We start from the raw sequence: 12,336 nt of genomic DNA on the forward strand, positions 1-12,336 counted from the left end.
CGTAGTGTGAAGGTATTTCGGCTATTTCAAGTCTGACAAAAAACAGAGTAGCGTGCACTGTAAATTGTGCCGAAAGCAAGTCTGGAAATACAATGAACTGGTGCATGCGTCACACTGTGCGCCACGTTATTGTTTCGGTGAAATGAATTTCTACAATACTGTTAATTCTACTCTCTGCAGTGTTTAAATGCTTACATATACACACACAGTTCCTGTCCGTCCACACATACGACTCGGTTCTGCTTCTATGCCCCAGCTTTGTTTACTTTTTCCCACCGAGGCTTCTAGACTTCTGATTGGCCAACATTTCTGCACGGTTAGGAATCTAGCGCCACCTGCTGCTTTGGCATGTTCATAGCAGCGTTTTCCTTCATTTCTCCCTTTATGTGTGGACGGGATTATTTTTTAAAACGAAAACGGAAAATCTCAGTTTTCAAAAATACCCGTGTACGTGTGGACGTAGCCTCAGTCTCTGACTGGAAGCGCTAATTCGTCATTCGGCTTTTGTCAGACTAAAGTAACTGTTAAAACTGTTTGAAAAGCTCAGCTATACAACAAGGAGAGATTGAGAATTTCCTTTTAGTTCTCAGTTTATTTGATATTGACAAAAGTTAGTCAGTTTTGTCTGTTCTTCTGTAAAACAAACTAAGATTTATTTTTAGAATTAATATTTTGTTTCTAAGTGGAATTGACAATTTAGTCTATTTCGTTTGTTCTATTTTGAAACTTAAACGCCTTAGCGGCTGCTTTTTGTGTAGTTTGCAATATTTGCCTTTATTTATCTGAAAAAGTCTCATGTTCCTTAAGTACATCTACCCTGTTGAACTTATTATGGGAAATAAATATTTAAAAACAAGCTGCTGATTATTTCACATTTTACTTGTGAGCAACGGCACATTTAAATCTTACAAATATAGTTATTTGGCTTATATCGTGATAGATATCGTTATCGCCTGAAATGAAAAAAACATATCGTGATATGAAAAAATCTCATATCGCCCAGCTCTAATTTACAGTAAAGACAATAAAGCGGGGTATTATTTGGGGTGTGGTTACTTTGTGATCGGCAGGTACCTACTGTGTGACTGTGCAATATGTATGATTTCTGTGTTTGGTTTACTTATCACACGTGATGGCCAGTTTCAATTTCTTCAGTCGATTTAAAGGTCACTTTTACTGGCTACTAAAAAAAAGGTTCACAATTTTATGACGCTTGTCACACCGGCAAAAAAGGTTTGCGATATCCCTGCAAGTAGGAAAACCAGTGGTCAACAAGCGATTGCACTCATTTGTGGTATTTGGCAGTTGCACAGGTTACTTGGTGGGAGGCAACCTGTCTCCAACCAATCACAGCCTGACTCAAACTGACTGCAATCACTTTCAGACAGATTAGCAAAGGTTTGCTAATATTTGAAGTCTAATTTATAAACACAAATAGATTTGCCAACACGTTGACAGCAACTTAGTCAGACTACACCGAGAAGTGCAAGTCGTCTGCAACTGGTCTCTTTGAAATGGCAGACCTGACTAACTTGTCTGCCAAGTGGTCGTAATCTGGTTATGTTCCTATAAAAACAAGACTGTGTCATGATGTTTTGGCACCATTTGTATCTTGTTATCTGTAAGCACCCTATAAGCAATCTTGTGTATATGTTATTACAAATTGAGCTCTAAAGTGCTACAAGAGGTTAAAGAAATTCCAGGGAGGACCTTCATCAATGTATCTGGAAAAGTGGACTTACATGGTATTCCCCATTTTCCATAACAGCACCTTCAAACTTACTGATACTGTTCAGAAAAATCAAATGACATATAACATATTAATGTAACGTTGTAGCATGTCATTAAGAGAAAAATTCTAGTCTAATCCGAATTGGCTATTTCTAACGTTAGCATCCATTTAAAGATGAATTATCAGCGACTTTGAAACACGTGTTAGCTGTGACCGGCGATTGTTACATATCTTAAAAATGAGTTTTTTAAAAATCTAATTTTGCCTTAAACAAACCTCATTGTGGACACATTTTAAATGTGACTGCCAAATATGCTGGACAGCAGTCTTGTGCTGATGCCTATCTCAAACTTTAGATGATTGAGCAGAGCAGTGGGATTAACTTCCTTTTTTTCTATTTAGGCCAGTGCCGATAGAGAAATCCACTGAGAAAAATCGCACTGAATGAGTTTAAACTTAATGTGCTTATCTTATTTGAAAACCTTTCATTTCACAAAGTTCTGGGTGGGAAGGCTGATTTGTGCACCGTGACAGGTTAATGATTATCGAGCTCTATCTGTCATTTTCTCCTCATTTTACTTTGCTTCTTGTTATTTGTGCCGCAGATATCTTGACACAAGACATCACAAAAAGATCAATCTCCTCTCAAGTACACAGCTGAGCCCCCGGGAAGCCGTTTTAAGACGTATTGCACTCTCATTCTTTTGGGGATATGATTCTTTTTTGTTGCTGTTAACAAGTTACAAGTGCTTCATAGCCAAGAGAAATGAATACCGAATAACTAGCAAGGATCAATAAATCATTATGTTTAGTCATTGGGCTGAATAGAGAATAAATGACAGTCGAGGCAATTAAGAATAAAACGAATAAAAGACAAAAATTAAGGCTTGTGCTTTATCGTCAGTGGGAAATCTTTTTTAAATGCATTTTAGAGGTGACTGGAATGATTATAACTCTGGCAGCCAGATGCAAAAAAAAGAAAGAAAACATTCTCAGACATCACAGTTGCAAATAAAACTGATGCAGTCTGAGGTGAACCGTGCTGGAAACATGTTTTGTTTTTGTTTTTTTAATTGAAAAGTGTATTTATTTAATCCCCGAGTGTTACACAGGGGCACCTTTCATGCGGTGGTGTCACTGTAGAGAAAATAACAGTTAATCCCATGTCACAGACTGTGAATCCTAAAGGGATCCTTTCAGTGCTCCAGAACCTACCATCCCCTGACAAAACACAGTCCCTTCTGGCGCTAACGGCTCCCCGGCTGTGACAAATATGGTTTGAGAAAGCCGGGAATAAAAATGAACACCACTGCAGTTCTTTATCCCGCCCCAGGTGAGAAGATGGGGCGGCGCTCTGCGCGATTTGATCCATGTCGAGCTGTAAGTGGATTAAAAAGATCCATTGATTCTCCCCTCCTTCTGTTCGCACATCACACTGGCGCAATTCATTGAAATGTTCCAAAATCTTTATTATCTGCCAAACTATGCGTGAACTTTTGAGCCTTCCACGCTGACTGGCAGCCACTCCGCACCGACTGTCCTTTAAATAACTTGCAATTTTCCCAGAAATGAGAACATATTGGCAAAATTCGTGTAAGTGGGCTGTGGGAACAGTGCTACCGTGACACCCTCATACTGTGAACATTATGTGGCTTTTTGAAAGCAATGAATTCTTCTTCTTCTAAAAAAAAAAAAAAAAAGATCATGTTTTCATAAAAGATTTTGTTAGCAGCTCTGGGGAAGCCAAATCTCATCTGAATGACGATTGCCTGTCGATGCATTAGGTAATATTGACATTTACTGACCTCACTCTACCGGAGGAGCTTCTTATTCTCTCCTCTGCTCCTCCTCTCCGAGCTTGTCTTTTCTTTTTCTTCTTTTTCATATTATGGAAAACTAAGTTAGTCAGATAGAGGAGTGAGATTCAGCTGAAATGTGTAATGGTGTGAGAAGCTGAAATGTCTTTGCATCCTCCGACATCATTAAGTAGGTATAAATGCAAGCAGTAAGAGGGTGTTATGGATTGGTAGTTTTTTTGGAAATTACAGAGAGTATATGAAAATAGAGCGAATGCTACAAAGCCACAAATCTCAGCACATTCATCATGAAGTTACAGCAATTGACCGCTGACACTATCAAGCAGAAACAGATATGGTTGCTTTGGGCTCTGAGATTAAAAATGAAAAAAAAAATCTGATTTATTGCCTATTAGAGGCCCACCAGAAGCTTTTTAAGGGATTGTTTGCTCATGTAGACTGTGGCAATTTAGGGAAAGCTGAGGTATACAGTTTGTGTTAACTAAGAGAGCAATATAACTTTTACTATTTAGGTTCAAATAAATTTTATGTGTACATAAGTCAGTAATGGGTTTTCTTTTAAAGGCAGTCAGGATTAAAGTTTGGGGGTTTTATAGTAATTCAAATAAGTCCCACGATCCCCCTCAATTTTTCCTCTGCATGAGTTCCAGATTGCTGAAGTCCAGGGAAGATTTTGTCAGTGCCAACTGGGAGCACCTGGACCCTATGTTCCCAAACTGTAAAAATGTTGTTGCCACGTCTTTTTGTCTTTCACTCACCTGCCTGTCTGCTAGCATGCTAGTAGTCATACATGTCCATACCACTGATCCCACCAGTTTCCACATCTAATTAGATTTGCATTTAATGTAGCCAAGTTTTTTTTTAAAGTTACTTTGTTGAAATGCAAATAGTGTGCCAAGCCTTTTTGTTGCAGCCTTACGAGTTAGGCAGTGACAAACTGGGGGCTCGTCCGGGATTCAGACACGGGACCTCTCATGTTTAAACTGAGAATCATGTCTCTGTACTAATCCTATAAGCTAAACTTGCAGTCATGTAAAAAAGAAAGTTTTTCAAATGAATCTCTGCAGTCCTGTGAAAGACGTACACCCTATGATTCAATAGTTTGATGAGCCAGCTTTAACAGCAATAACTTAAAGTAATGGTTTTCTGTATGACTTCTTATCATTATTTCACATCAGTGTGGAGGAATTTTGTCTCACTCTTCTTTATGCTGCTTCAATTCAATGAGGTCTGCAGACATTTTTTATATACAGCTCTGCTAATGTATTCAGTATTTTAATCAGGCTGAGGTGTGGACATAAACTGGGCTATTGCAACACCTTTTTCAGCCATTCTTCTGCAGATCTGCAGTTGTGCTCGGGATCATTTCCCTGTTGCATGACCCAGTTTCAGTCAAGCTTAAGGTGTCAGACAGACAGCCTCACATCTGACTCTCGAATACTTTGGTAAACAGAGGAGTTTTTGTCCAACTCAAGGACTACAAGGTGCCCACGTCCTGTGTCTTTTCCTCTTAATTCCTATGGAAGCAGTAAGGGTGTATGTCATTTTGCACAGAACCGCACAGCAGTCCTGTGCATGTGACTCCCCCCCCCCCCCCCCTTCCCCACATGATTATACTTGTATAATGCATTTTGTCTAATGAGTTTTTCATATGATTGCTTTACATGGTGTCGTTACTGTTAGGTGGCTGAGTTGGTGAATTTAAATATATGAATTCAAGTATGTGTGCAACAATCTGAATCTTGAAAGCAGTACACACACAGTAGTGCACACTTGTACTTCTGTGCAGTAAATGTGTCTCAATTCAAAACTGGAGAAAAGACAGTAACCTTGCTATTGATGTAATGCATTTTTTAATATACTTGGATAAGATGATTCATGGTTATTTGTCAAAAAGGAGAAGTAAAGCCAAGACTTTCAGGAGCCAAACTATGTTATCATGGACAAAAAGTTATTAGAGCAAAGTTTCTTCAACAAGACAGGGAGGGTCTGTCTATTAAATTCAAGTTTGCTGGACTTTCAGTCCTGATTATGCACCACTGAACCTACGTTGAGTTACAATATCTAACTTCTTATCTGGCTAATGATACAGACGGCAACTTCACTGAGCTCCCAGCATGAGCACACAGTGAGAGGCAGGGGGGAAAAAATGCTTACTGAGTTCTTGCAGTTGCTTGAGTTGAAGTACTTCCTCCTCTCCCTCCTCCTCTCCTGAGCTGAAGTGCAGGGAAGAGCCTTCCAGCATAAACCAGCCCATCCTCCAGTAGTACAGGTCGTGACCTTCTTTGTAGTGGAGTCTGCCAATCAGTTCACTCTCTTTCCGCACTAGTCCCTCAACTTTAGGTGGGATGAAGCACTGCGGATCCGATAAGTAAACAAAAAGGAGTCTTATTTATTAGGAATGTCTATAATTAAAAACACTGGCAGCGGCCAGTGCTACCCCTCAGCCTCCTAGTACTTGCATTGTTATTGCAAAATATTACATTGACAAGATTTTCTGAAAACTTGACCACTGACCTCTAACCTTTGGGTCAAGGTCACTGAGATTCAATATTTTCTGAGATTTTTAGTGGATACACCTGTGTTATCAGTTTCAAAATCCTAGGTGACGTCCCTGTCAAGAAAGATACATCCATGATATAAATTTGAAACTTCTATGTTGCTTTGATCTCGACTGCCCGGCAGGGTGACGACAACAGCCTATTTTATTGTTTTGTTTTGTTTTTAAAATGTGAAACTAATAGCACAGCTGAAGCCTCATTTTCCTTAAACAGACACCCGTAGACACATTCACTGCTATTCTTTAGACACTGTTCTGTAATTTAAGCAGGAACACTCAACTGTGCCTAGGTCTAAAAACGAATTGATTAAAGATGCTGTGTGTTGCAGTGTCCATGATTGGGTTTCCTGGGAGTTGAGGATAAAACAGGGACAGGTTTGTGTAGTGTTGAATGATTCTGTCAGTACGTGAGGGAAGGGAAAGAGAGACTACATCTCTTAATGAAATAAGCAAAGGTAGGTTGAGGCTCACTGAAGACACAAAGAAAATAATTGTTTACGAGTGTCATTGTGCACTGTATCTGCAAACAGTGTCACCTTTGTTAGCGCCTGAATCCAGTCATGCTGCGTTTCCTGTGTTTCCGCTCCGAAAATCAGCAGTCGCTCCGTCTGCAGGTACAGCTCCACGGTAAACACAGCCCTGCCAGAGATGCACAGCTCACTATCAGATACGAGGAAATGAGAACGGCCTAACAGACACACACAGAAAAACAGAAAACGGCTAACGAAGCATCCAAATCTAGCTTCAGTTTTCACGCGACCAATACATACGTTAAATCCAGGCAGATCTGCTGGGCAGCTTTCCTGAAGCAGCTGAGAGTTGAGTGCCTTTCTAAAGGCCACTTCTGTTTTACATTCCTCTACCAGATTTGTTTAAGAGTGGCGAGTTTGTTTATTCACCACTCCTATGGTGCTCTGGCACACACGTTCATTAGTATTTAGCCTCTATAATGTTCTATATGTGGGATCTTTGCTGTGCTCTCAGTGTCTCAGAGTTGTTGCAGAGACACACTGCCAATGTACAGATACCGGCCATTTCTTTATATTTTGTTAGCTTTTCTATGCATGAATGATTCAAAGGTCAGTTTTAAGTGGCTTAAAATACAAAATAAAAAAATCATTCCTCTATAAGTGGTTAGGTACAAGGACCGGAGCAAAAATGGGTTAAAAGAAAAAAAAGGAGAAAGTTTTCATTAATTTCAATGCATTAATTTAACATTGCCTTGTGGTGCTGTAATTCATTAAACCACATATAAAATTTCATGTTCCTGTCTAACAAAGCGGTCAAACAGAAACTGGTACAAATAAATACATTCCTTCAAAGAACCATTACTAATTGCAAACTGCAAAAACCATTAAAGTTGTTTTACTGCAAACTGGAAATGATTATCAAAAATGTTCACTACAGCACAGTTCAAGCAGACTTTGGCTCATGTGTGGCCTCTGTATTTAGTGTTTTTCCCACCATTCTATACTTTTAATGCGAAACACACTTTGTGAGGCGTTATCCCACCTCACGTGTTGACACAAATGCCATCGGCAATCTGTAAATAAAGCAACAACAAAGAAGCCCCCCCCCCCTCGTATATCACAATCACAAGACTTAATTGGATTTCACCCACCAAGCTCGAATGTCTACATTAAGAGGACAGCTTTTATAAAATTAGGAGCAGTCGGTTGTTTTAACAACATTTAATAACAATAAGATTCTTGTTGTGATCACTGTACAGGTCTTTGCTTAAATGTGTTGCAGAGCAGATCATCGGTGGATATTCACCTGCCTGAAAACATATTTGAGCATAAAAATTGAAGGTGTGCGTGCACCAAACACGTGAAATGAAAAAAAGGAAAAAGAGAAAAAGAATAGGCAGTATGCACTCATCCATCCCCACACTCGCAGGTAAAACCCTTGCTGTCTGCAACCCAAAGGCAACTATTAATCTTTGTTGGTCTTTCTCTTCCTGTTGTTTCTGCCTCCATCTCCCTCAGTGAAGGTGCACGGGTCAGAGTATCACTCGCTTAATGGTCGGTACATACTGGCTTTCTATTGGTGCGCTACAACGAGGGCAGCTCTAAATGCTACAGCGACGGCTGTTTAAGGTGGCGTGTCGCTGGGGTCACGGCAGCGCCAAGCTGCTCGCTTCTAAAACGTGTCAGGGGAACAGGAGAGACATGGGTGTTTGTGCGCTCTTTGCGTGACCTGGCCCGCCCCCTTTCCCTGCAATTCCCCCCTGCTGCCTCCGCGCTGGGAGGCTTGCAGGTGCTTGTTAGAAAGGAGGTCCTAGAGGGAGTGCGAGGGAGAGAGCGGCGGGGGCGGGGTTACCTTGATGCGCTGGGGAAAATTCCTTTGTAAAGAAAGGACAAGAGAGAGATGAGAGATGAACGCTGCATCATGAGAGTCCCAGAGGGACGGAGCGGCTGAGGGGGAAGAGGAGAGAAAGAAACAGGAAGCAAACTAGAAGGAAGGAGAGACAGAAAGGTGTTGAAATAATGATGTGAGCAAGAACATGAGCTATAAGAAGCAAACATGGGTCACTGTTTTGTGTTGTACATGGCATCAGTTTGAAACGGTTTGTCCCCTATGGTTCACCTCACGGATAAACTTTATCTGCACAACAGCAAACTACATGTAGTTATCAAACTTTATGCCTTTAAAAAAAGTTGATGTGGACACCAGTTTGGTGGGAGAAGTCAGCTTAAGGCAGTAAGATGGTTTCTGCCTTTATTAAACGGTGATCAGAATTCGGTCCTGCCTGCCCTGGTACAGGGTGCAGCATTTGTTCTCATGGAGCAGAGAGCTCTGCAGGGATATTTCTGTCCTTGCTGTTGTTTAAATTTAAATTGAGTTTGAAAGTTTAGCTGTTGTGTAACTTTCAGGCAGGGGAAAAGAGTCACTAGGTTGGTTATGCACTGTAACAAAGGACAAAAAAAAATGATACAGATCACAATCACGCTGCAGCAGGCGAGCGACACACGAGGTAACAAGCACACGACAACAATAGAAACACTAATTTTAGTAAAGAGTTTACTTTGAAGTCACTCATTTTCCTCTGTCCTGTAGTGGGATTTATTCATAGACTGCGAGATGACGTAACTTTGAGATTTCTTAAAAAGGGACCTGTTATGGTTACTTCCAACTCTATATTCCTTTTTTTAGTATCTGTGAGAGCAGCTTTGCATGATTCACAGTTCAAAATAATCCTCGTCTGTCCCATACTGGGCCCTGCTACAGCTTAGTTAGTTCATCCAGCGTCATCTACTTTTAGGCCATTGTTTGAACAGCAACTGTGTGGCCTTTTTCTCCTCACAGCCTGTGCTGTGTACCTGAAATACCCATATTAGAGATATCTGCACACTCTGGCTGTTTCGTTATAGCAGTCTGGACCTGCCTCACAGGGATTCCTTGCACATACACCATGTTTAATATTGTAACCGTCTATTATTCTAGCAATATATACACATATATACCAGAAAAAAGTAGTTAGCCCTATGCCCTCACAGCAAGAAGGTCACGGGTTCAAATCCATTGCTCTGGCGTTTGCATGTTCTCCTCGTGTTTGCGCTCCTATCTCTCAAAGTACATACACTTGCACATGGGGTTAGGCTAATTGGTGATTCTAAATTGCCCAAATGGTTGTCTGTCTCTCTTACCTATCCCTGCGACAGGCTGGTGACCCGTCCACACTGCACCCACCTTCCCCCCCTATGACAGCTGCGATAGGTTCTAGACCCCCATGTGACCCTGAATTGGATTAGCAGAAGAATATAAATGGACAGAAATAAGAAAATGAACACATAATGACATTTAGTCTCTTGCTTTGTGATGGTTAAAGTGCAACCAAAGAGGTGATTTGGTTAGTTTACACCTCAGAAGAGTCTGAAGTCTGTCTTTTTATGTGAGCCTGAGCCTGACCATCTAGTCTTAGTGACACATATCAGTCAGTTTTATCTGAATATAGATATGGAGATGTTCAAAATGTTGTCCTGGATGTACAGCTGTCTGTCTGGTCCCACCACGTTTCCACAAGAGAAATTAAGGCACCTATGATACAAATGATGCAATTGTTAGCAGCCCAAGAAACTTTATTGCACGCCACGCTGTGCAGGACGGATCTGATAAACTTGGGTATGACATCAAGTTTGATGTACATGGACATTAGAATGATAATTCCCAGCTATGTCCTCCTGCGTGGGGACAAAACAGTTTTATAACACGCTTCTGCCGCCATAAATCAGCTATATTTCTTCTTTGTCTTTGTTATTTTGCATGTTTTACCTCAATCTACTCTGTCTGGCTTTTGTTTTGTTCGCACAATGATGCCACTGCTGCAAAGACCACAGCATCACCCTAAAGTTTGACCGTCAGTTTCCTCCTAGGTCGACCAGATGAAACCAGATGGAACCGCTCTCCCTGTGCAGCTCTGGAGGCATATCCAAAGATATGATTCTTCCACACTTCTCATCTTTTTATCTTTAAGTAAGAATTTCAGTTCTACTACTTTGCACAGATGAAAATCAAATAAGGAACCCTCAATTTTCACGCGCATGCTGCCACCTTATCACAGCAATCAAAAGAGCTCTCTGTCCTTTATTGCACATGTGAAAACTCCATGATTAAGGAAATATTTCACACATTACTGTAAAAAGCTGACCCTTCTTATTAGAGACCAGATTTTTAAATTGGTTCAATTCAATTTTCAAGTAGGCTTCAATTACACACGTGCGTGCTATTTTAAGTATAAAAAACTACTTGTTAAAATAGTTTTTTATACTAAGAGTGAGTTAAGAAACACTTCCTCACAGAGGAAACCTGCTGTACAAGACTTACCTGTGTTTTAAATGTGCACAAACTTATCTACATGTATTTTTGTAGTTTTTTAGTTTCTCCTCAATGCTTTCGTGTACCTCGGAAAAGTCTAAACTCCCTGCCCTACATAGAAACCCCATGTCACTTGCAAAGTCGAAGTCTAAGCTCTTCCAAAAAGCTTGCGTGCGAGAGGAGGACATGATAACGAACATGACAGATAATGAAACCGCACCAAAAAGCAGCTAAAAAGGACGAAAAAGAAGCAGTTCCAGGGCTTTTAGCTAAATCTGAAGGTTGGAATCGACTTACAAATATTCTTGTCAGAACAGGCAGATGAGTAAGAAAATTATTTTTAGGCAAGGAGAAAAAAAAAATCAACTTATCACCAGCTAACATACTCCCTTTGCATTAATTCCTTAGGAGTGGATTTCTAATATTCATAAACTTTAGCCAACGTATGTTTTGGGGCTGCGCTATAATTCACGGTGTCCTCTGCCACGGTGAAATTACCCAAATGCCATGTTTAATGGAAATGACACCTACGGTCTCCTGCAGCACGGTGATAGGCTGCTGGTGGGAGTGTGTCATCTGCATACATTAATATTCATGAGCGGCAGACACTGGAGAGGTGAGACGTCCCGGCTCTCTCCGTGCACGGGCATGCTGGGAACGCTGGAAGTTGCAGGATTGAGACGGAGCGAGGCAGAGCTTAATCTAGTGAAACGCACGGCCATTATGAGCGCCAGCGACGGAGAAATAATAGCTGTTGCCGAGGTCACGCCGTGACCTGTAACTGAGATTTATGTGCAGGGCTAAAAATGGTGCAAGTCGATGCTGCTTTGTAGAAAACTCACCAAACACACACACGCATGATTATCAGTGTAACCTGTCACGGCAGTGTGTGTGTGTGTGTCCAGCTCATTAAAAAAGGTCAAAGTTTTAGCAAGCCAGATGTGTCTCTAATGGCTGTATACATAACATTTACAAATAAAAGCATTGTTTCCTCTTCATAACATCTGCTGCTATCATTAAGGACTTGGCTTATGCTTTAATCATAAGCAGTTATCAGACTCCGAGCTCGGGAACAGGGGGACAGGCACATGAACGCACATACAGGATGCAGTGGGAGTGTGACGCACGTGAGCGGGGACGTATGGGGACATCTGCTGATTCTTTTTTTGAGTGTTTGTACCACTTCCACAAGAAATAAATAAATAAGTAAATAAAAGTTTGTTGTCAAAGCAACTTTTTTTTGCTGTTTTTTGTGGTGTAGCTGCATCATAATCTGACTGAGGAGTGCTGAACGCAATCGGGGTGAGGTGGAACGGTAACACGAACACAGGAAGTGGCAGTTAAAACTGCATCCCCACCAAAGTAAATAGTAAACATAGCGCTCATAAAGCCCTGATGGTTCTGTAAAA

At 40.9% G+C, this 12,336-nt stretch overlaps 1 protein-coding gene across 1 annotated transcript in view; it reads right to left on the reverse strand.

Moving 5' to 3' along the window:
- The window catches only part of arap2 (ArfGAP with RhoGAP domain, ankyrin repeat and PH domain 2), a 166,868-nt gene that overhangs the window by 38,177 nt on the left and 116,355 nt on the right, over nucleotides 1-12,336 (reverse strand). Inside the window, exons 16-17 of the mRNA XM_085451178.1 lie at nucleotides 6,646-6,748; nucleotides 5,707-5,905 (exon numbers count right to left, since the gene is read on the reverse strand). Of these exons, the coding sequence (XP_085307304.1) occupies nucleotides 5,707-5,905; nucleotides 6,646-6,748 (302 nt within the window). The remainder of the gene's footprint in view (nucleotides 1-5,706; nucleotides 5,906-6,645; nucleotides 6,749-12,336) is intronic.

This window comes from Copadichromis virginalis, linkage group LG3 (genome assembly GCF_057382275.1).
Source record: "Copadichromis virginalis isolate Kocher_CV1m ecotype Utaka linkage group LG3, C_Virginalis_male_GT1.1, whole genome shotgun sequence".
Taxonomy (NCBI): domain Eukaryota; kingdom Metazoa; phylum Chordata; class Actinopteri; order Cichliformes; family Cichlidae; genus Copadichromis; species Copadichromis virginalis.